The following is a 23,531-nucleotide window of genomic DNA, read 5'->3' on the forward strand; positions in this document are numbered from 1 at the left end:
TAATGTGCTGCTTTTTATTTGGAGCATTTAATAAATTAATAACGTTGTGTACACTACATGCTGTTTATAATGTACAAACGTTAACACGGAACCTTTATCCTGTAGACTCAGTTGCAGGGGATTTTATCACTGACGGACTGTCAAAATGACATAGTGGTAAACACAGTAAGGTGAGTCTCGATTTATGTTTTATAGCTGGTGAACTGCACCAGTTTCACCACAGGACAATACCAGTACAGATCCACTGGTACATGATGGTTATGACTTGAGTGAGCGAACAGTTTTATCTTGTATTAAAGTGACATTGCTCAAGGATGGAGAGAGGCTAGCGTTAGCTGCTAGCTAACTAGCCCCGGCTCACATCACATTAGCTGGGGATGAAAACAGGCCTTATTCAATCAGCTTTCAGAGTAGTTAATCGATTTTATATATGTAGCTATATACAGTATGTGTGTCGTGATAAACAGGACGTGTTAGCCAGCTAGCTTATGTAGCAGGTTAATGTAGCTATCCGAAAGGCTGACCGTGGCTTCACCTCTGTCAGTGTTTACAGCTGAGATGCTGACTGTGTGTTTATGCAAAAAGGAACAAAGCTAAACACACACACAAACAACAGTATTGAAGCGTGAATCTGGTTGTTTTTCATTTCTGATTGCTGATAGCTTCATTAACCTTAAGTAGTGTAATTTGTGCAGCGTTACTTAAGTAATTAAAGATGAGATAAGCTAACCAGCGTTAGAGCTGAGGACCAGTGATACATTAAGTATTCATGTAAGCTACCACTTCCTGTTTTAAAACCTGTAGTTACATATTGACGTCATTCCAACTATAAAAAAAATACAGCTTAATGAGGTATAATTGCTCTCAAGGCCAGGATATAAAAACATAAAAAACTAAAACATCTTAATTGTATTGGTGCTTTAATCTGAGTGGGAATTCAGATAACGTGCATACAGCATAGTAAAAACATGAAGCAAGACATATAAAGATACTTATACACATATGTAAAAAGTAGCAATGAAAATGGTGTGAGTATTAATGTTAACCAAGGTGTGTGTTGGATGGTTATGAGATGTTCAGCAGCTTGAGAGTATGAATTAATAATAAGTTAAGTTTAATTAAGCAATAAACCAGAAGACTGCATCAGAGAGAGAATTCACATATGAATGTAGCTGATGGTTTTTGCTTCATGCTTTGGGCTGTTTTTCATTAAAGACCTATAACAGGGAGTTTACTTTCCCAGAATAGACAGACTTCAGTGAAAGTGCATTTACTTTACATATTTATTGTTATACAAATGTGTTTTCAAGCCAGCCATATGTGAACCTCACATTCCACATTGTGCTCATGTTTCCTGTTTTTGTATATCAGCCTTATGAGCTTTTGTTAGTCACTACAATTGTAAATGGTAAATAAAGTTCAAAACCTGTAGCTTCAACCTGAATATGAAATCAGAGTAGCATTAATGATGAAAGGCTGATCAAATACTTGTGGAAAATTTAGGGCCAAATGGAACAGGATGGGTACTTCTTCTATTTAAACCCTATTTTTGTTTTATGTGCAGTATATTTCTGGCTTCCTAAAAGTAGAAATCATTATTTTAGTCGAAAATACTATTATACTATACTATTGTAACACGTTAATCTGCACAAAAACCTTAACAGATGTAGCCTTGTTACAGACCCCTGACTTCTTGTCCACATCTCAGATTTTATTAGTGATTGAAATATAGTGTATTCAAATAATGAAGTGAAACAAAACGGCTGGTTTCCCAGCTAATGTTAGCTGTATCGGCCCAACAGCATGTGTGAGTCGTGTGAGTCAACAGGAATTCAGTGGGAAGCTCGATGAGTAACTAACTCTGATGATGATGCAGTTAGGTCAGGGCTGTATCTGCAGGCAGATGATGTCATGGTAAATATGTTGGTATATTATCATGCAGGGTGTTAGATTAAAAATGGAACTTAAACTAGTAAGTTAGTACTACAGAGCTACCTTTTGTATTAATGCTAATTCATCAAAAGTGAACCAGAAGAGAATAAATAGTATATTTGTTGAAATGTAATGGAGTTTTTGGCCCCTTTATTATCCTGACACACACACATAAACAAACTGTATTGCTAACAATATGCCATCTAGAGATTAGTATAATATTTACACTATTTACACATAATTATTTTTTATCATCTAATGAAATTAGATGGGAAATACATTTTAGATAGAAAGAAACTGATTGTGATTGAAAATGTGAAAATGGCGAACACTTTAGCAGGTCAGCAGTTTCAGTGTGATGTTGGTACTGTTTACCCGCACTAAATGTCCTGGTGCTATACAGTATGTCTGACCAAGACTGTATGGTCTTACTCCTGGAAGCATAATGCATATAATTTAATAAATCCACCAAGAGCATTAAAATCACAGTGATATCTATGATAATATCCTCCTTTGTATCTCAGACAAATTGTCATGGATAAATCAGAAACATCTGATGTATCGCCGGCCCGATTAGAAATTGAATTGCAGTGATGTAATGGCCTTTAAATAATTCATATGTCGAGAAAAGTAAAAGAGGCTAAGCTATAGAGGAGAACAAAATCAATGAGGGCGAGAGAGCACAAATGATAAAGAAAGAGGTATACATAGAGAGAGAGAGACAGAGGAGTGGAGAGAATCAGAAGAGACAGGCGGTCAGGCAGATGGATGGGAACCCCGCCCAGGCCTGCTTCCTCTCTGCCTGCTCAGTCCAGTGATAAGCAGCTGAGGAGGAAGTCGAGTATTATTTCATCAGGACATGTGAAGGAGGATGTTCGTTTCTATTTGCTGAGGAGGAATCGGTGAAGCTCCGGTCTCAGTTTAATGAAGATACTGTAGGTGGGTGGGTAGTTTGATGCTTGAAGTTGTTAAACTAGAGGCTTCATTATCCTCTTGTTTAACTTGTCTCTTGGCAAAGCCTCTATTGAAATTTTAAGATAGCACCAGGAACGCGAGTCGGTTTTATGTATAATTTAATCCCAGTATTCTTACTGTCAGCCATGTTTCCATTCTTGGTGCTTGTTCGGCATGCTTCCCCTTAACTATTTCCTCTTTCTCTCTTCCCTTTGTTACAGTTAAGCCTCAAAAAGTCTCCATCCGATGACCTCACAGCCACCTGACGAGCCACAAAAACACAAATAATAAAGTTGATTTTGACTTCACAGCCTCCAGACCTTGTCTCCGGTCCCTGAACGTTTCAGTCTGAGCAGAGGGATTTTAACTGTGTTTTTCTTTCCCAAAGTGTGTGTATCTGGCTAAGTAACATAGTTTGCCACCCAAATTGGCTCGTTTTGTGGAGTCCCAGGCTACTGCCAGTCCTCTTTAGCTCTGGCAAAAAGCCTCCGTAGATTTCCCCTGAGAAGTTGACTTTCCCTCCAGAGCTAGAGGCACACCATTGGAAAGGGAAGACTGTAACCCTGGATGAAGGCCCTGTCTTGAGGGGCAGAGTTTGTGAAGCCTGCAGGCTGCTTGGATCTTCCTCACACTTTCCTAGCTTGTCAATATACCTGAAAGACTTGCATTTACCCCGCCGACAGCTAGTTTGCTTTGTTGGACATGTGGATGCTGCTAACAGGGTTTTTGTGCCCATTTAGGAAAACCATCTAGTTGTGAGACTTCTAGCTCTGGAAGGCCCAGCCATGGAGGGTCTTGAGCAGCTTGACATGGTGGGCGATATCAGCCCGGCTCTTGAGGCCACCGAGGACTTTATTCACTGCATGGACGGGATTCAAGGCCAAGGCCCGAGCCAAGCCCAAACAGGGACCCTGCAGCCTTCCAGGCAGCCTAAGCAACTGCAGGAGGTTTCCAGTGCCGCGCTGGGGAAGCTGAGCTCCAGCGGCGTGTGGAGCCTGCTGGCTGGGGAGCAGCCAGAGGTGGGGCCCCTAGGCCTGGCCTGGGCTGACAACTTCAGCGTGTTGGGGCTGGGGATAGGCTTGAGGCACGGCAAGAGAAGCCGAGCGCGCTCCACCAACGACCTTGCAGCCCATACCAAGGAGTGCACCAACAACACCGCCAACTCCTCATCCAGCTCAGCCTTCAAGAAGGGACACAACCGGTCCAGGTCAGACGTCAACTACCGGCCATCTGCATACACAGACAACGGACTGCCCACTGTGGACAGCAACACTCTGAGGAACATAATCCTCAACCACCAGCAAGATGGTGAGTTCACATCCACACTGTGAGTCTCTGTGTGAGCTGAAAAGTTTAGTTGAATAATCAATTATCTGAAAATTGATTGACAACAGTGTTGATAATCTTTGGGTTTTGGACAGTTAATCAACAAAAATGTGTGATTTATTGGGCTAGGTATATTAATAATATGTTATTGACAAAACAATTACATTTTATTTATATAGCGCCAATTCATAACAGAAGATATCTCATTGCACATGCACAAAATTATATTATTATATTTATATTATGACGCACCAGGTGATCAGAGCTGATCAGAGATACTGAGTATGAAGACCTCTACTCTGGATTATCCAGAGTAACTGGGACATTGTTTCTGAAAAGACATGCTGCTATTGAGTTTTCTAAATGCAGCCTTTTAATGATGTGGGCGCCTCAAACAAAACTCCATTAACCTCCTGTATATTGAGGTGGTGGTAGAAGTCTCAGCGGCAGATATATCAAAACCTTGAGAAATAAAGCCCAAACTACTATCTGCAAAGCTATTACTTAAGCTAAGTGGGAAAATATATGTTTTCTAATTTGGGTGAACTGACCCTTTAATTGCATTGGCTTTCCCTCATTGGGCATTTGTGGCATGAAGAACCGTCGTTGCTTTGACTCGTTAAAGATGATGTCATGTGCTCTGGTGACCAACTCATTAAATATGAAGTAACCAACAGGCCGGTCCCTACCTGTCAGAAACATGCACACCTCCTCCTCCTTTGCTCTGATAGACCGTCCGTTCACTGGAAAGCTTTCTCAGCCTTTGAGAGGCTTTTGGAGGACAGAAGTCCTGGACTATTTGTGCTGCAGATCGGGGCGTATGCTGTACTTATGTTGAAGCATCCTCAGAGAAAGCAATAATGATAGAAGATGATGATAACTTGAAATGACACAGCTGTGCTATGACAGTCAGTACTCAGCCAGAGAACCCAATGCACACACACACACACACACACACACACACACACACACACACACACACACATTTGTTTGTGTGTTTTGGCCATCTGAAGGCCCAAGGAGATCCTAAGGGATCCTGAGGGATAATAGCCTGTAATCCTGTCAGCAAATGGACTCAAATGAGGCGAGAGAAGAGGCAACCCAATTACCCGGCCCCTGATACTGGCAGGATTATTTAGTATTAGCATATGTGTGAAAAGGCATCAGGCTATTTAGTTTGGCTGGATGTGTATTGAAAGGAGAGAAGTAGGAAAAGGACGGTAATAAGCAGAAGGCAGAGTGATTTAGCTCGGCCTCGCTATGTCTCTTCATTCACATTGGGGGGGAAAAGTGGCCTGTTTGCCTTTCCATTAGTGATAGCTGGGGATGTTTAGATGGTAAATGGAAATGATGATCATTATTATATACACAGTACACATACATGGGACCAAACAGGCTGTATGTGTAGCTTTTTATTAAAGCTTTTTTATGTTTTATAACATTGCCCACTGAACTCTAAGGGATGCTTTCATCAGTTTGTATGATTCTTGTAAATTAAAGGTACATTTTTGGTTGCACATTTGGTTGCAAGCATTCCTCAATAATTTGATCATTCATAAAAATTCAAGATCCATGCAAAAAAAAAAAACAGCTGTTAAAAAAAAAATTCCTTTTTTCAAATTTTCAGTTTTATATCCAGGACACATGTAAACAACCTGATACAAAAAATCAAAAACATAAAAACAAAGACATTACATATTACATACATATTACAGAAAACAGCTTTCACTGTGAAAATATGCACCTGTTAATCAAACGGTAAAGAGTGTAATGGCAAGTTAAGCTTGTAGAAAAAAAAAAGGTTAATTCACCAAATGGCTTTATCAGCAGGATTTATTACACCAGACTCCAAACTTTTACAGTTAATCAGCTCGCACCAGTCTTCTGAATGATGAGACAGTATTTGCTATTGGTACGAAAACACAGTCTTCCCGACTGAAGTATGTGGAAGGATAATGAAAAATATAATTTTACATTCACTGATGTTACTTGGGCTGAAGCAGTTATTTAGATTAATCAGTTAGTCAACCAGCAAAACATTAATCACCCAAATTTTCGCTAAAGTGTTCAAGTCATTTATTAAACAAAAGTGCCAACTGTTTGCTGGTCTCGGCTTCTACAGTGAAATGTACTGAGTTGCTGCTTTTCTCTGTTTTATTGCAAATTGAATATCTTTGTGTTTTGGATTTTAGTTCAGAAGAAAAAGCTATTTGAAGATGTCACCTTGGGCCCTGGTAACTGTGGTATTTTCTTTATTTTCAGATATTTTAAAGACCAAACAATTCATAGATTATTTGAAAACAATCTTTACATGCGGCCCCAGTTTTAAGTAAAACGCTAATTTGATTGTTTTGAAGAAAAAAATAGTAAGCCACGGCTATTAACTATAACATGAAGAAGAAATAAACAACCGCAAAGAAAAAATGGCTACAAAAGAGCCGATTTTGTATGGCACACAAAAAGCTTCAGTAGCTTTGGTTAGTCAGACTCCTCAGCTGCTGGTGTCTTGTATTTAAACTGGTAGTTCAGCAGGAATTTATAGAGAACGAGCAGAACTCCTGGACCAACAACAGTTATCGTTTCCTTGAGTCTTGTGCTAGAGGAAACCTTAAAAATGTGGTATTGTGTGAACCCAATGATGGTAACCTAGTAGCATAAATAAGTGAACTTCTGTCTAATTCAGTTCAGGTTTGACCACTGGGGTTTCTTTGGTTCCTGTTTATGATCTATAAATAGCCAATGGACATTTTCCTTGACTAACCGTATGAATATTTGCTGAACAACACCGTTTTTTTTCCACCGGTCTGTCTCTGTTTTTCTTTTTGCTCCTGCCTTCCTACAATAATGAAAATTTTCTCTGATTTTGAAATTTAAGGTTGCATCATCATCATAGTTTGCGCTGCCTAGGGCCAATCTCCATCTGTTAACGGCCATTTGTGTCTTTCTGCTGACTTTGTATGCATTCATGCTTCCTCTGTTTAATTTCCTGTTGTATGTGAATGCACTGCAACACATCAATCATCACACACATCCTTTTCCCCGTGAATTCTGGACTTACTCAACTTGGGGATTTACCACTGTATTTAGTCCCAGATGATGCTTATATGCACACACACACACACATACACGCCCACGGTTTCCATCACTTTTGGGGACATTACATTGATTTACATTCCTTCCCTGGAGACTAACCCTAACAATAACCACTACTTGCCTAAACCTAATCCTTACCCTAACCTTAAACCAAGTGTTCACCTTGAAATTGAATGATTTACGTTATGGGGTCCCCATAAGGAAGGGGAATCCCCACAATGTGACTGTGTTAACAGATTTACTTCCCCACAACATTAGTAATACCCTTACACACACACTCCCACACACTTACCCACCCCCACATACACACACACACACAAATTAATTGACTTATGTGTAAGTTCTTACTCTTGGAAAAAAATACCCACAGATGTGAATATGTTAGTCTATGTATGTTTAAGTCCTGTGATAGACTGGCGACCTGCCCTGTGTGTAACCCTCCTGTACCTCTCACCCAGTGCATGCTGGAAGAGCTTCAGCCCACTATGATCGTGAACAGGATAAGGCCTGCGGTGTGAAATGGATGGTGTACCTGTGTGTGGCTGCAGGTGCCTTCTTTTGCTGTTTCATTTGCAGTCTATGTGTACTTTGGTGTCCAGGAAACTGTGGGAGTCTGTTAGATTGTAAAACGGCATGCAATATTATCATTGGGTACCTAATCAGTGGGTGAGGTTGTTTGTTTAAGGCTGTAGTGGATGTTTGCGTCTTGATTGACTTAAAGGCAGCGGTACTGGATAGCTGGTTTGCAGTGCTGAGAGAAAAGTGTTAATTCTAGTTGAAGGCTTGTATGTATATATTAGACTGTCACTAGAGTGTGATGTCAAAACCTACCAGGTGGAGTTGAAGGCTAATTGAACAGAGCAGTTTTCCTCTCCTCAATGCCTAATTCTAATCTCGACCCTCCCAAGCATGAAGACTGCCAGTCAGCCAGACCTGATTTCAGCTAAACTTATTTGCATATTCATTTGTTCCTTTAGCAAAACGTTTGTTAAAATGCAAAGTCCGAGACCCAGAGTGACACCATGTCTACTGCTGTTTTGATAAGATTGATGAGGCACCTGACTCGGCACCGTCGAGTTAACAGGAGTTGTGAAGGATTTGGCTTTTCCTTTTCCCTCCTTGAGTGATTTAGCACTTTAAAGAAATAAAATGCAGTGCTGCCAATTAGACTGCTGCTGGTGGGGGGTTTACAATTAAATAAGTATGCAGGATTGGCTAAATTAGGCTGAAACGTTTTTCACATTTTTTTTTAGATGTCTAGGTTACATATAACCATTGTTTCAACAGCATTTCAGTAACTATTTCAATGTGAAGCAGGTCCTAACTACATGTTGAAATATAGTAGATGAAATACTGTCTAAAAAATGAGTGTATATATCTAAAACTTGTACGTGTCTTTTGACCTGTAAATCACCAACTTAGTGCGCTTGCAGACAGTTCATCGAATAGGTCACAGTTTATCAGTCCTCAGTCTTTGCTGCCCCATCTTACATCCTAAAAATTCATCTATTTGTCACCAGTTTCAAACTTTAGCTTGTAGTTTTTGCTGACCTGCTCTGTGTAGCAGGTGCAGGTGCTTCTCTCTCTTCCTCTTCTTAGTGGAGATACAGTGGGTGGGTGATATGGCCAAAAATAAATAATATATTATTTATTTTTGGCCAATATTTTAGGGTATTTCTGCGATAATGATTTTCTTGACGATATGACAAAATACTGAAAAATATTGGTTTAGAACTCACAATAGCTTTTGAGCTCTCCTCATACTCATCTGGGTGCTTCTGCTTGAGGTGATGAAATAAGTTTGTTGTATTGCCCCCCTTTGTTGTTTGTTACAGTCTTCTTGCACTTACATATTACCCTGGTTTGTTGTACATCTGATCTTTTGTAACCAAACCACTTCCACACTACTGAAGTTGCTCCCCTTTTTGGTACTAACTCCTCCATCGTGGAGCTGGTAGCAATGTTACTTTCGCTTTCAGCCATGCTTGTAGTTGATGTGCGTAAAGATATGCCGTCATTACGTCAAGAAGTCGGAATATTTCCATTAGCACAATATGATTTTTTTTTTTACATTAAAAATTATACTGATATTATCGTGAACAATATGATATGGCACACTCCTAGTTGAGATTGAAACAAAAACAGAACCTTAAAGCATGATGAAATCTTGGTTCAGTATTAGGTTTCATTGGGTGATGTGAAACAATGAGTGCCTAATCACTGATGTATGGCTAAAGTTCCCAAATATTCATCCACAGGTCACAGGCAGTTTGTTTTTCTAAATGATTTGGATATCTGACAAGCTGAATCATTGCTACACCTCAAGTTTGACCTTTTGTATAAACTTCATAAGGTGCATACAAATGTCTGTAGGTGTATGGACAAAAAGTTATTTGTTGCTGCATCTGATTTTAAGTTTGAATAAGAATCCTTAATAGTATCTTATTTAAGTATTGACATTCTTATCATTATTAGAGCCCCACCAATACATCAGCAGGCCGATATTGGCTTATTTCAGATATCATGGTATAGGCAATACATGATATTTCCTTATTCAAGTTTGTTATATTATGCATTTTTAGTCATTCAGTTCTGCAAGGTTACTGTTCAAAATGTACTATTATCTTATATTTACTGTTTCTTACTTTGATGTAAAGTTTATTGCTCAAATGTGAAATGTCTTTACATCAGCATATCTATCACAAAATGTGTATGTATTGGCCTCAAAAATCCAGTATCCACACATCTGGCAAGGAGAAAACACACTATAATGAGGGTAAAACAAACTTCCTGAGCAGCAGAACGGAGAGAAAAGGGCAAAATAGGGAGAGGGTGTGCCTCCGGCCTTTAGATTAAGAAAATAGGACAAATTGCCTTGTGGCCTCCTTAACAATACTGTTTCTTCCTGCCTTGGTGACAAGAAACGTTCTCAGAGGAGCACCCGCGCACGGCTATCTCTTAACCAAAATACCAACGCTCATGTCAGAGCTGCAAGCCTCTGATAAGCTACCTTTTGTAGGAAGCTGGCTCATCTAGGTTAATGTTTCTGAGATCAATTAGAGTGTAAAGATTTAGGCGAACTGGGAGAAAAAGCTGCGTAAGCAAACCAAGAACACAAACGATGCAGTTCATTTCCATGGATTTAGTCTTGATGTCCAAAAATTTTACTCACAGTGACCCAAATGTGCTCTGAAAACTCCAAAACTATTTAGCAGTGACTTCAAGCTATAGATACGCTTCATTAAAGAGAATTTCTTGTGAGTATTAACCAGTCCACCTCTGCAGCATAATAGTTTAACATTGATCTGTATGTCCCAAACACCTATAGTTTCTCCATAACAGAGCTAAATACACTATTTCGAGTGGTATTGCATCCTTGTAGCCCTGAAGCTCTGCTGGAAGTAGCTTGTTTGGCAATTTACCTGCTAAGCGGTGATTATTTAGAACATACGGATCAATGGCCTAGAAGTTGATTATGGTGCAGGAGTGGTGGTTTGAGAGGCTTGTCTGGACATTGTGATCCTAACCTGTTTTGAAATCACTCTGGGGCCTCTCACAGTGATTTGGTATGGCTTTAGGTGTCTGGCGGAAAGAGCAGTGAGGATTTGTGCGAAGCCAGCGGTGAAAAGATGGGGCTAAAAAGTAATGAGCTGCATGGGTTGTCCCTCTACCAGCCATGTCAACATAACCCTCGGCCATTATCTTAGAATATAAGGAAGTGTATTGTTCAGAAGGACTGCACTAAAAATATGTAAGGTGGAAAACACCATTAGCAATTACTTAAACAGGGATGGTGTTTATTCAGAATAAAACTGTTTGTTCTCTCAAATGTGATTATCCTGAACACACATACGTAACTCATCTGTGTCTCGTTTTTCCCTATTTTCCCTCCTCCTCTGTCTGTGTCCAGCTGATAAAAGCAGCAGTAGCAGTGTGGTGAAGCAGGGTGCTATGGAGCAGCGTGAGGGGCCCCGGGGCCGATGGACACCCTGCCACGTCGAGCTGACACCCTGTGAGCTCCGACTGTACACTCTGGACAGCAGCGCCAACCGCCAGCTGGGCACCGCCTACTCTCTGTCACACTGCCAGAGCATCATCTTACCAGCACCCAGCAGCCAGCCAGGCCAGATCACCCAGCCCGCCGATCAACGCACGCTTCAGGCTTTGTTCTTCAACAGCACGCGTCTCCAGCTGAGGGCGGCCAGCCAATGGGAGGCCATGGAGTGGAGGCGGCTTATGTGGGAGAAGGTGCAGGCAGCCAAAAATGTGAGGCAGGAAAACCGCCAGCGTAAGACTGGAGTGGAAAAGCAACAGGTCACCAAGTTTCCTGCATCCATGTCACCTTCCTCGTCGCCCTCTCCATTTGGGCTCGACACCAGGTCTGATGGTGACAGCGACACCCCCACCTCAGCAGATGCGTTGCTCTCTCTCCAGCCTAATTCTGGCATCCTGAGCAGACCCACCACGCTGCCTCTGTTCACCCAACGCTGCCAGGACGTTCTCAAAGCTGGTCTGCTCCACCAGCTGATGGATCAGAACAACTGGCGGGCCTTCACTTTCGTCCTGACCAGATCTGCTCTCCGGGCCTTCCCTACCGAGGGCCGTGGGTCTGTGTCCCAGCCTGTCCTCCAGTACCCCCTGGCCTCGTGCTTGACCGTGCAGCATGATCAGGATCCAGAGAAAGGAGAGCCATGGACAGATAGAGCGGACTGCTTCCAGGTCGTTTTCCCCAAAGTGGTAGTCAGACTTCGGGCGGATGATCAGCTCAAGGCCCAGGAATGGGTGGAGGCTCTGCGGGAGACAGTCAGAGCGCAGAGGCCTGCCCAAGAAGAAGGCGGGGAATCGGGAGAAGGAGCTCCAGGCCTCCAGGGAGTGCTGTTGAGATCCAAACCATCCAGGGACAGGAGACAGCGGGAGATCCAGAAAGCCAAGCGGCAGTCAGTCACCACCAGTTTCCTCAGTATTCTCACCTGTCTAGCTGTGGAGAAGGGGCTCACTGCTCAGAGCTTCAGGTGTGCAGGTAAATGACCTACACACACACACACACACACACACACACACACACACACACACACACACAGACTCACAAACTGTTGTATAAGAAGATTACATGGCAATCAGAGTCGTTAAATATTGGTAATGTTCTCTATTTTCCTAGTATTCTTTTGTATTTCTTTCCCCTTTGTAGTCAGTTCTGTTGAAAACCGGTTCTGAACTTATTATCAATTAAAATCTGATTGGTAAGTGTTCTTACTTGTTTATATTCCAAAACAGAACAAAAGGTATCAATTCAGGGCAGAATTGTTGGGCAAAATACAAGAAAGTAAAAAAGATAATAGTATTCTGAAGCTGTGTTTCAAATACACACTACTGTTTATACTATACACCATATACTAATCTTCAAACTATACTTTTAGCAGATAGTATATACAAAATAACTCCTTCGTCATCTCGCCACTGCCCACAATTCGTTTTAAAATTGCTTTCCAGCCAAGTTATATTTAAGTAAAATGTTGAATTACTCAATGTAATATAATATCTTCTCATTGTTGTGTTGCTACTTTTACTTAGTTGTGGATTCAAATTCTTTTCCCCCCTCTGGCTTTAATAATAGTTCTCATAGTTCTCTCCGCTTCATACTAGAAACCTAATCAAGATGTATCTGACTGTGTATGACAAACATCCCTGTGTTTAAAGATCCCCTTCAGACATGTTTTTCTACCAAAAAAGTCAAAGTACCTTGTTAAAATTACATCTACTCATTGAAAAATCCACAATCTATTAATTCTATGAATGTGCAGATATTTTTTCATTTCAAAGGTTTAACTGCTGGACACAAGATGTCAAACATACATCATTCTGCACAGTGAAGTTCAAACATCACAAACAAGAAGAAAAACATGTTTCTGAGTCCTTAATTGATATGAAGCCAAAAAAAGGTTTAAGTGGTTTTATTATTTTCATCCTGTTGAACACATATGTGAAGGATGATGTCTCTTGAATGCATTCCTGTCAGTCAGCGGTTTTGGGTGTTTTTCAGTATTTAGTCTTTACCTTTTTTCATATCGTGAACCATTACAGCCTCTCTCCCTCCTACATTATTGCTCCTGTTAGTGTCCATACCAGCCTCTTGGACAGGCCCATAAATGGCAGGCGGTGCTTTTACTCTCCCTGGGTGTGAAACGTGGGCTTCCTCCCTCTCTTTTAGGAGGGCTTTGAATAATCACCGCTCACCTACCTCCTTTTTATTTGTAACAACTGGCTTATTAATGCAGGGCTGTTTGAAAGGCCAGCTGAAACAGGAACAAGGACAGAGGCCGACTGGGGGCAACTGATGATAATTGGTAGGCTTAAAGCACAGAAGGAGAGGAAAAATGAATGAATGAATGAATGAATGAGAACGAATGAAAGCGGCCTGGGGATGCTACAGTGGTCAGGCTTGATCATAGTTGTTTGATTGAAGGGTTTCTGGGTAAAGCTGGATGGGAGGGACAGCTGGATATGTCCATTTTCTATACAGAGCACACCTCTGCTCACTCAGTCCATTTATTTCCCTCCTTTTCCTCCCTTTTTTCTTTTTCCATTCACCAGTTCATTCACACTCACAGCCTTTCCCTCTTTTTGTCTCCCTTTCACCCTCTGTCCACCCCCCTCATTTATTTGACTGTATCCCTTCATAGTCTCCTGCAGTGTTACTTAGCAGGTCCTGAAAACAGTCTTTTGCACCATTTTAAATTCAAGCCCTTAAAATTGCATTTAAGTCCACAAGTTATTATTAGTGGTCGTGTGTTTTTATAGGTTTTTTTCAGTTGGGAAATTTGTCTTTAATATTCACTCTCACCAACTTTAAATTAAGAATTTTATTTAACTGAATTTAACTGTAGGCAACATATCACCCTCTTTTTTTCTTTCTATCCACTGCTCTGCCCTGGCTCTCACCTCTCCTTGGTAGCGTGCTCCTTTTTATTGAGATGTGGCCCATTTTTTTGTATTACGCTTCAATTATTCTGTGCTAAACAAATAGACATGGCCTCTAGCAGACTGTTAGAGGAAGAACTGGTTAAGAGGAGGGGAGGGAGAGGATTAAAAGTAGAGTTAGACTGATATATACACCTGCTAGTCATTGCTGAAATGATTAGTTAATTAATTCTTTATGTATCAATCAAAAGGGTCAAACATTTCCTGATTCTCAAATGTGAAGAATTGCTACTTTTCTCTGTTTGATATATTTGTTTTGGATTTTGGGCTGTTGGTCGGACATCAACTTGAGCTCTGGAAAATTATGACGGCCATTTTCTCTATTTTCTGACATTTTATAGACTAAACATTTAGGCTAATGGAAAATAATCACCATATTAATCGATGAAAGAAATAATTGTTGGTTGCAGCCCTACTGGTTAGTCGGAGTCACCTCTCTATGTTGTGATGCAGTTTGTTACATTACATATTTATTGTACAATAATTATTACAGTGACTCTTAGTCTTGTTTGAAAATGAAGCTATATATTGGTGAGCTGTAAAGATTTGTATCTTCAGTAGGAACCAATGGGCTCTGGGCTGAGTGCCACAGAAGGAAGGAAAGTCAAAGTATTTAGTGACAGACTAAGGTGTGTATTGCATTTGTTTTCTTCCAGGCTTTGTTCAGCTGAATTCAACTTGAACTGAATTGAAGAATCCCAGAGTTGAGTGCTGAAACCATTTAGCTGATTAATCAATTAGCTGAGTGTTAGTTTTGGTCTTTTTATGTGATTTGTGACATTCTTATTCTTTAACTTGTCACAGTATTAATGTCAGTAGTAAATAGATCTAGACTTGTTAATTTGGCTGTTGTAATCTATTAGCGATGAATTTTTGCAGAATTGGACTACTTTGCAAAGTTCGGCATGGGTTGGCAGTTTAGGTCTCAAGGAAGAAAAAAGGAACATTGACACAAACCGAATACTGTCTGACCTGTAGACCTGGACCTCTACGGTAAACACTCAAACTCAAAACCCCATAAACCTAATTCATCAAAAACATTCACCTTCTGTTGTTAACCTGAATGCATTTCTGATTATTCATATATGAAGCAACTAATCTAGATCTGCAAAGAGACCGCAGCACCTACTTTAGTTTCCACTGATTTGTCTTTGAACTTGTTTCAAGTCTACCCTTTGCATATGCATGCTACGTCCGTCCATACATATCGAGTGATTGGTTATTTAACATCAAAATGTAAAATGTATTCAGCTAATTACACATGGGAATTGCTCCGTTTTTGACTGCTTTCGAAGGAAACGGTTAGTGTTTGTTTGAAGACCGGGACTCCCCATCACCCCTCATCACACGCGCGCGCGCACACACACACACACACACACACACACACACACACACACACACACACACACACACACACACACACACACACACACACACACACACACACACACACACACACTGTGCGTCCTCAGGTTTGGTGACCCCTGTCGTTGCACTGGAGTACATTCTCAGGCCCCCGACAGACCATGTGAATCAGTTGTACGGGGAGGGGGAATAGAGGAAGTAGGAGGTGGGCTCACATCAAAAGATAGACAGTCTTTCTCTAACACACACACACACACACACACACACACACACTCGCTCACTGTCTTACACATAGTACTCTCCATTTGTGCACATTTTTATTCGAGTGTTTGGTCGGTGTGAATGAGACACATCAAAGCTCAGGCTTCTCTTGTTTTTTCAGTTTTAATTCACACACATGTACATAACACACACACACACACACACACACACACAGCGTCCTCTCAGAGGTGTGGTGGTTTAAAACCAGCGGCGGGCAGATGAAAGCGTTAACCCCTTTTTGCCCTGATGTCATCTCTCTTTCACTTTCTGTATCTCTCTGTCTCTCTATCTCTCTCTCTCCACCGTACACTCACCGTGGGCAGGTCAAAGTGACCCTCTCTCACTACAGAGAGCCGTGGTACAATCGGTAGACCTTTGAGCTACGTTTGAATTCCCATTCATCTTTCCCTCTGTCCCTCTTTCTCTTCGTCCCAGAAAGACTCATAAAAGATCAGAGACAAGGAGAGAAAGCAGTTGTTACTCTGTGGTGATAATGGAGGAAGTACTTAGCAGCAGAAAGTATTAATAGTTACTTCTTAAATTAACATAGCATGTATAATTAACATATATACTTTATTTACTATCTACTTATTTCCACTCAGTGGCCACTTTATCAGGTACACCAGTTGTTGGAAATGTGTAAATGCAATTATATGTTTATTTTTGAGGTCATACTTAAAGGTGGAGTATTGGACTACATTATATTGAGAGGTGTTTCTCATTTTTTTGTCCTTCCCATTTACATACTTGAGGGGGGCAGATTATTAGAAACACCACTGAATATAATGCAACACCACCACTAACTATGACCTCAATAATAAACATATAATTTAATTAACACCTCTATGACAGTGTCAAAAAAAACCTGAACATTAAAGGAATCATAAAAGTAGACTTTATGGCAGAACAGTTGTATTAGACTGTACAGGTGTACCTAATAAAGTGGACACTGACGGACTATTTACTTACTTATATATATTTTGTATACCTACTTTCTTACAGTATATACTTTATTTACTAACTCACTTAATTACCTAGTAAAGCAGAACATACAATGTTAGTTATCTGTAAGAGCAAAACAAATAATGTACTGTATTTATTTAAACAACATCACAATCTGTTCTTGTTGTATCAGTCTACTTAGATGTTCTCTCTGTTCATTGGTGAGAATTCCTGCAGGGTGATCTCTGTTTTGAGGATGTTGTGCTGCTTGTTGAGGTTTTGGTCAGGATCAGGTCAGCATCAGATTTATGTGTTACTTTATCCTTTGTCTTCCATAGTCTCACATGCATTATCTGCTGAGGCTTTACTGCTTGTTATACTGTGCAGAGCACATTATAGACTTTCTCAGCTTTGGTAGAAGTACATTTACCTCTGTCTGTGTGTGTGTGTGTGTGTGTATGTGTGGGTGTGTTCTCTTCTTTTCCTTATGATATAGAATTTGAGGTTAAGGTTAAAGGTTGTTATTTAGTTTGCAAATGTTTTCAGGCTACATACGTATGTATGTTCCTCTGGTCCCAACAGCAGCAGACCAAAATCGAGGCCACAGTTGGCCAGAAAGCCGGCCTGGTGGTCAGCTCTTTCCTCGAAGTGACACAGTGTTTCTCTGACTGTTGACCATCCCCTCTGCCTGCTGGCTCCCAACCAGAGGACTGTGGTTTTTTTGAAAGAGTATCCACCCCAACAACAGCATGAGCTCACTGCTGTAATTAGCCTAAATCTGAATTACACACATGTATTCGATCATGGGTCCTTCAAAAAGATAAGACTTTGTTGTTGTCTTTTTTTTCCCCATTTTGTCCACAAGAAATACTTTCAACCAAAGGAAAAACAAATATCCATTGTTTAAACTTGGAAGGTGGTGAAAATGGAGGCTGATAATTTATAGATTACTGCCATGTTTGGCACACAGCTCTTCAATAAAGTGTTTTAGGGATACAATGATGGCAGAAAGTATTGCAATCAGAATGCGATCGGAACAGCCAGACCACATCTGGAGGTGGTCTGACTCACACTGTGTTCAGATGTCTGATGGTTATAAATGCAGTTTGTACAGTTTAGCCACATTTTTTCTCACAAGAAAAATATTTAAGTTAAAAGGCCACATAAGTCAAGCTGCTCTTAGAAAAGGGGCAAAGAAAAACAAAGTAGAGCCCATACAGCACCATAGCTTCTTGAGGTTCTCAAGGGACCAGTGTGATGTGCAAGATGAGGGTCATGTGACTGACGGGGTTGCTGAGTTAGCATGTTAGCCTCTTTAGCAAGGCTACCGAAAAGTCTCTCTGTCACTCACGACCCTTGCCTTGCACGCTGTAGCGGTCCCACATACAGTAGCTTCCCCTGACGCGGGACGCACCATGTTTATTGACAAGTCTGCCAGTCCCACCTACCTAATTTGCATAATGAGCTTGGATCAAAATTGAGATAAAGTTAACACTTATTAATATCAGGTGTAAGTGCAATGGCTGGTGATCCAGTGTCAACACGAGTGGGACATTTTACAGTTGAAAAATAAACTTGCCAGTTCTCGCTGGTGGATAAACGATGTAATGTAGATGTGACACTGTTTTTAAATTACCTGAAACAAATCTTTTCTGTACTACATTGTTGTAGGAAATCTACGTGTTTCTGCCTGCAGTTTTTTAACCTATTGATTGACATTAAAGACAATACTGATATCGGCTGAGCTTATGACAAATATATACAGTATTGTTCAAAATAATAGCAGTACAATGTGACTAACCAGAATAATCAAGGTTTTTAGTATATTTTTTATTGCTACGTGGCAAACAAGTTACCAGTAGGTTCAGTAGATTCTCAGAAAACAAATGAGACCCAGCATTCATGATATGCACGCTCTTAAGGCTGTGCAATTGGGGTATTAGTTGAATTAGTTGAAAGGGGTGTGTTCAAAAAAATAGCAGTGTGGCATTCAATCACTGAGGTCATCAATTTTGTGAAGAAACAGGTGTGAATCAGGTGGCCCCTATTTAAGGATGAAGCCAACACTTGTTGAACATGCATTTGAAAGCTGAGGAAAATGGGTCGTTCAAGACATTGTTCAGAAGAACAGCGTACTTTGATTAAAAAGTTGATTGAGAGGGAAAACCTATAAAGAGGTGCAAAAATGATAGGCTGTTCAGCTAAAATGATCTCCAATGCCTTAAAATGGAGAGCAAAACCAGAGAGACGTGGAAGAAAACGGAAGACAACCATCAAAATGGATAGAAGAATAACCAGAATGGCAAAGGCTCAGCCAATGATCACCTCCAGGATGATCAAAGACAGTCTGGAGTTACCTGTAAGTACTGTGACAGTTAGAAGACGTCTGTGTGAAGCTAATCTATTTTCAAGAATCCCCGCAAAGTCCCTCTGTTAAAAAAAAAGGCATGTGCAGAAGAGGTTACAATTTGCCAAAGAACACATCAACTGGCCTAAAGAGAAATGGAGGAACATTTTGTGGACTGATGAGAGCAAAATAGTTCTTTTTGGGTCCAGGGCCACAGGCAGTTTGTGAGACGACCCCAAACTCTGAATTCAAGCCACAGTACACAGTGAAGACAGTGAAGCATGGAGGTGCAAGCATCATGATATGGGCATGTTTCTCCTACTATGGTGTTGGGCCTATTTATCGCATACCAGGGATCATGGATCAGTTTGCATATGTTAAAATACTTGAAGAGGTCATGTTGCCCTATGCTGAAGAGGACATGCCCTTGAAATGGTTGTTTCAACAAGACAATGACCCAAAACACACTAGTAAACGGGCAAAGTCTTGGTTCCAAACCAACAAAATTAATGTTATGGAGTGGCCAGCCCAATCTCCAGACCTTAATCCAATTGAGAACTTGTGGGGTGATATCAAAAATGCTGTTTCTGAAGCAAAACCAAGAAATGTGAATGAATTGTGGAATGTTGTTAAAGAATCATGGAGTGGAATAACAGCTGAGAGGTGCCACAAGTTGGTTGACTCCATGCCACACAGATGTCAAGCAGTTTTAAAAACTGTGGTCATACAACTAAATATTAGTTTAGTGATTCACAGGATTGCTAAATCCCAGAAAAAAATTTTTTTGTACAAAATAGTTTTGAGTTTGTACAGTCAAAGGTAGACACTGCTATTTTTTTGAACACACCCCTTTCAACTAATACCCCAATTGCACAGCCTTAAGAGCGTGCATATCATGAATGCTGGGTCTTGTTTGTTTTCTGAGAATCTACTGAACCTACTGGTAACTTGTTTGCCACGTAGCAATAAAAAATATACTAAAAACCTTGATTATTCTGGTTAGTCACATTGTACTGCTATTATTTTGAACAATACTGTATCGACCCAGCTGTTTCATCGGTCAGCACAGTACTATCATAACCAATACAATGGATGGGAAAAACAACAAAAATAAGACCTAAATTGTAATAAACCGGAATTATCATTTTGGTTTTGAACCACTGGTCGTACAATGTCGCCATTTTTCACTTAACCTGACATTTTACATGCCAAAGGATTCATCAATAATCTAAAAATAAATCAACAGGTAAATTGATTAATAAAATGATTGTTAGTTTCAAACCTAGTTCAGTCCATCATTCAGTCTGTGTGGCTGGTGCTCCAACATGAGTTTTTTTTTTTTTTTTCTCTTTCTTTTGGATAAAACAGATAAAACAGGAATCCAGCTCTCAGTGCTGATTAGACCATTGTCTGTCTTTTTCAAACGTCAGATTCTTGTCTATGGTAGAAAATAGCTGGACTAATTTCTCTTTATTGTCTGCCTTTATCTGTCCTTGTTTGATCTCCCCTTCTTCTCTTTCATGCAATTCCTTTTTTCCTCTCATCTCTCGATAGCCTTTTACTCATTCTGTCTTTTTCCCCTTTTTCAGTCTGTGTTGTTTCTTGTGTTGAAGCTGCTGACAAACAGGCCGACACACGCCTCTCTTCTTCTGTCGTTCTCCTTTTCATTTTTTTCTGTAGCTTGCCATGCCTCTGTTTTCCAAAACCTAGATAACAATCTTCCGTTTCTTTTCTTCTCTACCTCTCTTCATTTGCTGTTTTCCTCCAGGCCCCATGTCCTCTGAGATTGTGTGGATGGGGGACACCTGTTGCAGTACTGTGGCACTCAGCTGTTTGTGTGTGTGTGTGTGTGTGTGAGATCATAGACCAGGTCCGGGTGTTTGGGTGAAGAATGAACTTTAAAGAGTCTAGAAGACAAAGCAGACAGTGGGACAGATATCAGGCTGAATAGAGCCGAGGATCTGTTGGTCTTTAGGTCCACAAAACACTTTTTTATTTAAGTCTGCTGTGTTGTGACTACTGGAAGAACCACGACTGTTATCGGAGTCGTACTTAAAAGAATTTGGCAGGTAGATTTTTGGCAAACATGGATATTAATATTAGAAGACGCACTAAACAAGAAGATGAAAAATAATTTCAACTGTCAGTAAAATATTGTTCACAGTTTTGGACATACTGAAGGACGTACATGTGGTTTTCAGGAGTTTAAGGGCAGGAGTGAACACAATTAGGTAGGATTTTCCGGCATCTCCAGCAAATAACACATCATGATGAGATTGCTAATTGTGAAATTGGTCATGGTAGTCAAACATAACATCATTTAAGCTCTAACTCCTCAAGAACACCACATTTAGTTTTGTGGATAGAGACCTGAGATATAAAGATAGATCATTTAACCAGAACTTTAACCACAAAAATACAGCATGCAGAGACTTTAAGACTTAAATATAGTTTTGGTCACCAAATGTCTTTGGTTACTAAAATTGGTGACTAAGTAACAAAAGTGTTTATAGCTGTTCTTGAAGGCCACACTCGAAGGTGGGGTGAAAAGCAAGCAGTCATAATAGTTGTTTAAATATGAAGATACACTTTCAGACAGTCTGTCCCGGAAGATGTTCAAAGTGTTGCACGTTTTTGTACACAAGTGTTTCTGTCACTTTTGGTGACGCGTTGGTTTTGGGAAGTTACAGAAATTGTCTGACGCAGCTCCCCCAATTTCGATGTTGGAAATATGTGAGGGGAGGTTTCCTAAGCTGTTCAACCATCTGACAAACACTTTGTTTGTAAGAAGCATACTGACGCCTCAGGTTTCTTTTACTTACATAGCTGTTATTTCTGTTCACCTCTAGCATATTTTTAGTGTATTATAATTGCACATTGCCCTCAATAAATTGGAATATAACTTAAATGAACATGTGGTAGAGAAAGTGTTGTCATGTGTTTGTATTTTGTTTTGTCCCTGGGTAGTGTCTGCAGGCTGCAGAGCCTACTGCCAGGCAGTTTATAGCTTTCAACAAGCTCGACCAATTAAATGGTTTGGGTACCCTGTTTGTAGGGATGTGAAACTCAGGGCAAAAACTTTCCAAAGAGTTTGCTGCTTGTCATGATGCTTTTTCAATGTGAGAAAATGGTAAAAGTTGAAGGCGACGAGTGTCTGTAATCTGGATTTTTATAGATGAGCAGTAAGAGGACGCTGTAATTTAGTGATTAATTCTAGAACAGTAAAGCCCTCACACTGAAAGCTCCCAACACAAAAACTTTATTAACACCACAAACCGAATGAGGTTTTGAGCAAACTGCTTCTTATGAAGACACATTTTGATGTTTCAGTGTCACTCAGTGGTGAATATGGAGCTTACTGTTTTCATTTTTGCTCATGTTCAGTCCAGCTATTTTTTTTTTGCATGATGTGCATGTTTTAATAGGTTGGAAGTTACACCCTTGATTAGAATAAACACCTCCATCTAAGGATTTCCTTAATTCTCTAATCAGTGCAATAAAATTAGTTTTATATTTTTTTATATGGGTCATGGTACAACATATTACCTTAGTGGGGTCCGAGTTCCTTTTAAACTTAGACTATCTTGTTTATTATCTACAGGTTTGCTCGGCTGGATTAGTGTGGTATTCAGTAAAGAGCAATAAACTGACACATATTAACACCAAGTTATTTGCTCTATAACCTTTGTGTTCTCCTGATCTTGCCCCCCCTCCGATCCAGCAGACTGTTAACACCGAAAGCTAACTTGTGCAACACCTTAGGGCTAATTTGCCATTTAGGACTCATAAATGGACATAGAGCAATCATATGGATCTCATCATTTTATGACATGCAGGGAGTCTAATAAGTCAGAGATAATACATACTCGTTCCACATTAAGATAGAAGATTGTTTTATTGGTTTGAAATTGACACTTTCTGGTTGTTAACTGATTTAACTGGTTTCCTCATAAATACAGAGACATCGTATTATATATGTGTTTATTAATAAGATGTAAGCGCACACACAACAACAAACACACACACGCACACACACACTTAACCAATGACTTTCTCCTTAGGTTGTCAGCATCCAGTTGGTCTTTCCAGAGGAAAGGCAAAGGTCTGCTACTACAGCGGCTGGTACTACTGCCAGAGCTGCCATCAGGACAACTCCTTCCTCATCCCAGCACGCCTGTTGCACAACTGGGACACCAGCAAGCACAAGGTGGGACAGCACACACACAACGATATGAAAATACCTACCATCTCAACATACTCACTGTACCAGCTTTGAAAGTATGCAGTTTCTCATTCTGAGCGACTGGAACAACAGCAGGTTATCTTTGGGTCT

General features: G+C 40.3%; 1 protein-coding gene across 4 annotated transcripts in view; it reads left to right on the forward strand.

Annotated features, from left to right (window-relative positions):
• Nucleotides 1-78: 78 nt before the first annotated feature.
• plekhm3 (pleckstrin homology domain containing, family M, member 3) overlaps nt 79-23,531 on the forward strand; it is a 46,470-nt gene continuing 23,017 nt past the window's right edge. Inside the window, exons 1-4 of one of the 4 annotated variants that reach the window (XM_044215699.1) lie at nt 79-170; nt 3,108-4,194; nt 11,216-12,325; nt 23,260-23,405. In XM_044215699.1, coding sequence (XP_044071634.1) covers nt 3,672-4,194; nt 11,216-12,325; nt 23,260-23,405 — 1,779 coding nt within the window. In that variant the 5' untranslated portion in view covers nt 79-170; nt 3,108-3,671. Of the gene's footprint in view, nt 171-2,447; nt 2,872-3,107; nt 4,195-11,215; nt 12,326-23,259; nt 23,406-23,531 lie in introns of those variants that run through there. The other 3 variants (XM_044215700.1, XM_044215698.1, XM_044215701.1) reach the window with 3 other exon arrangements.

Source organism: Siniperca chuatsi, linkage group LG12, assembly GCF_020085105.1.
Source record: "Siniperca chuatsi isolate FFG_IHB_CAS linkage group LG12, ASM2008510v1, whole genome shotgun sequence".
In the NCBI taxonomy this organism is placed as follows: Eukaryota; Metazoa; Chordata; class Actinopteri; order Centrarchiformes; family Sinipercidae; genus Siniperca; species Siniperca chuatsi.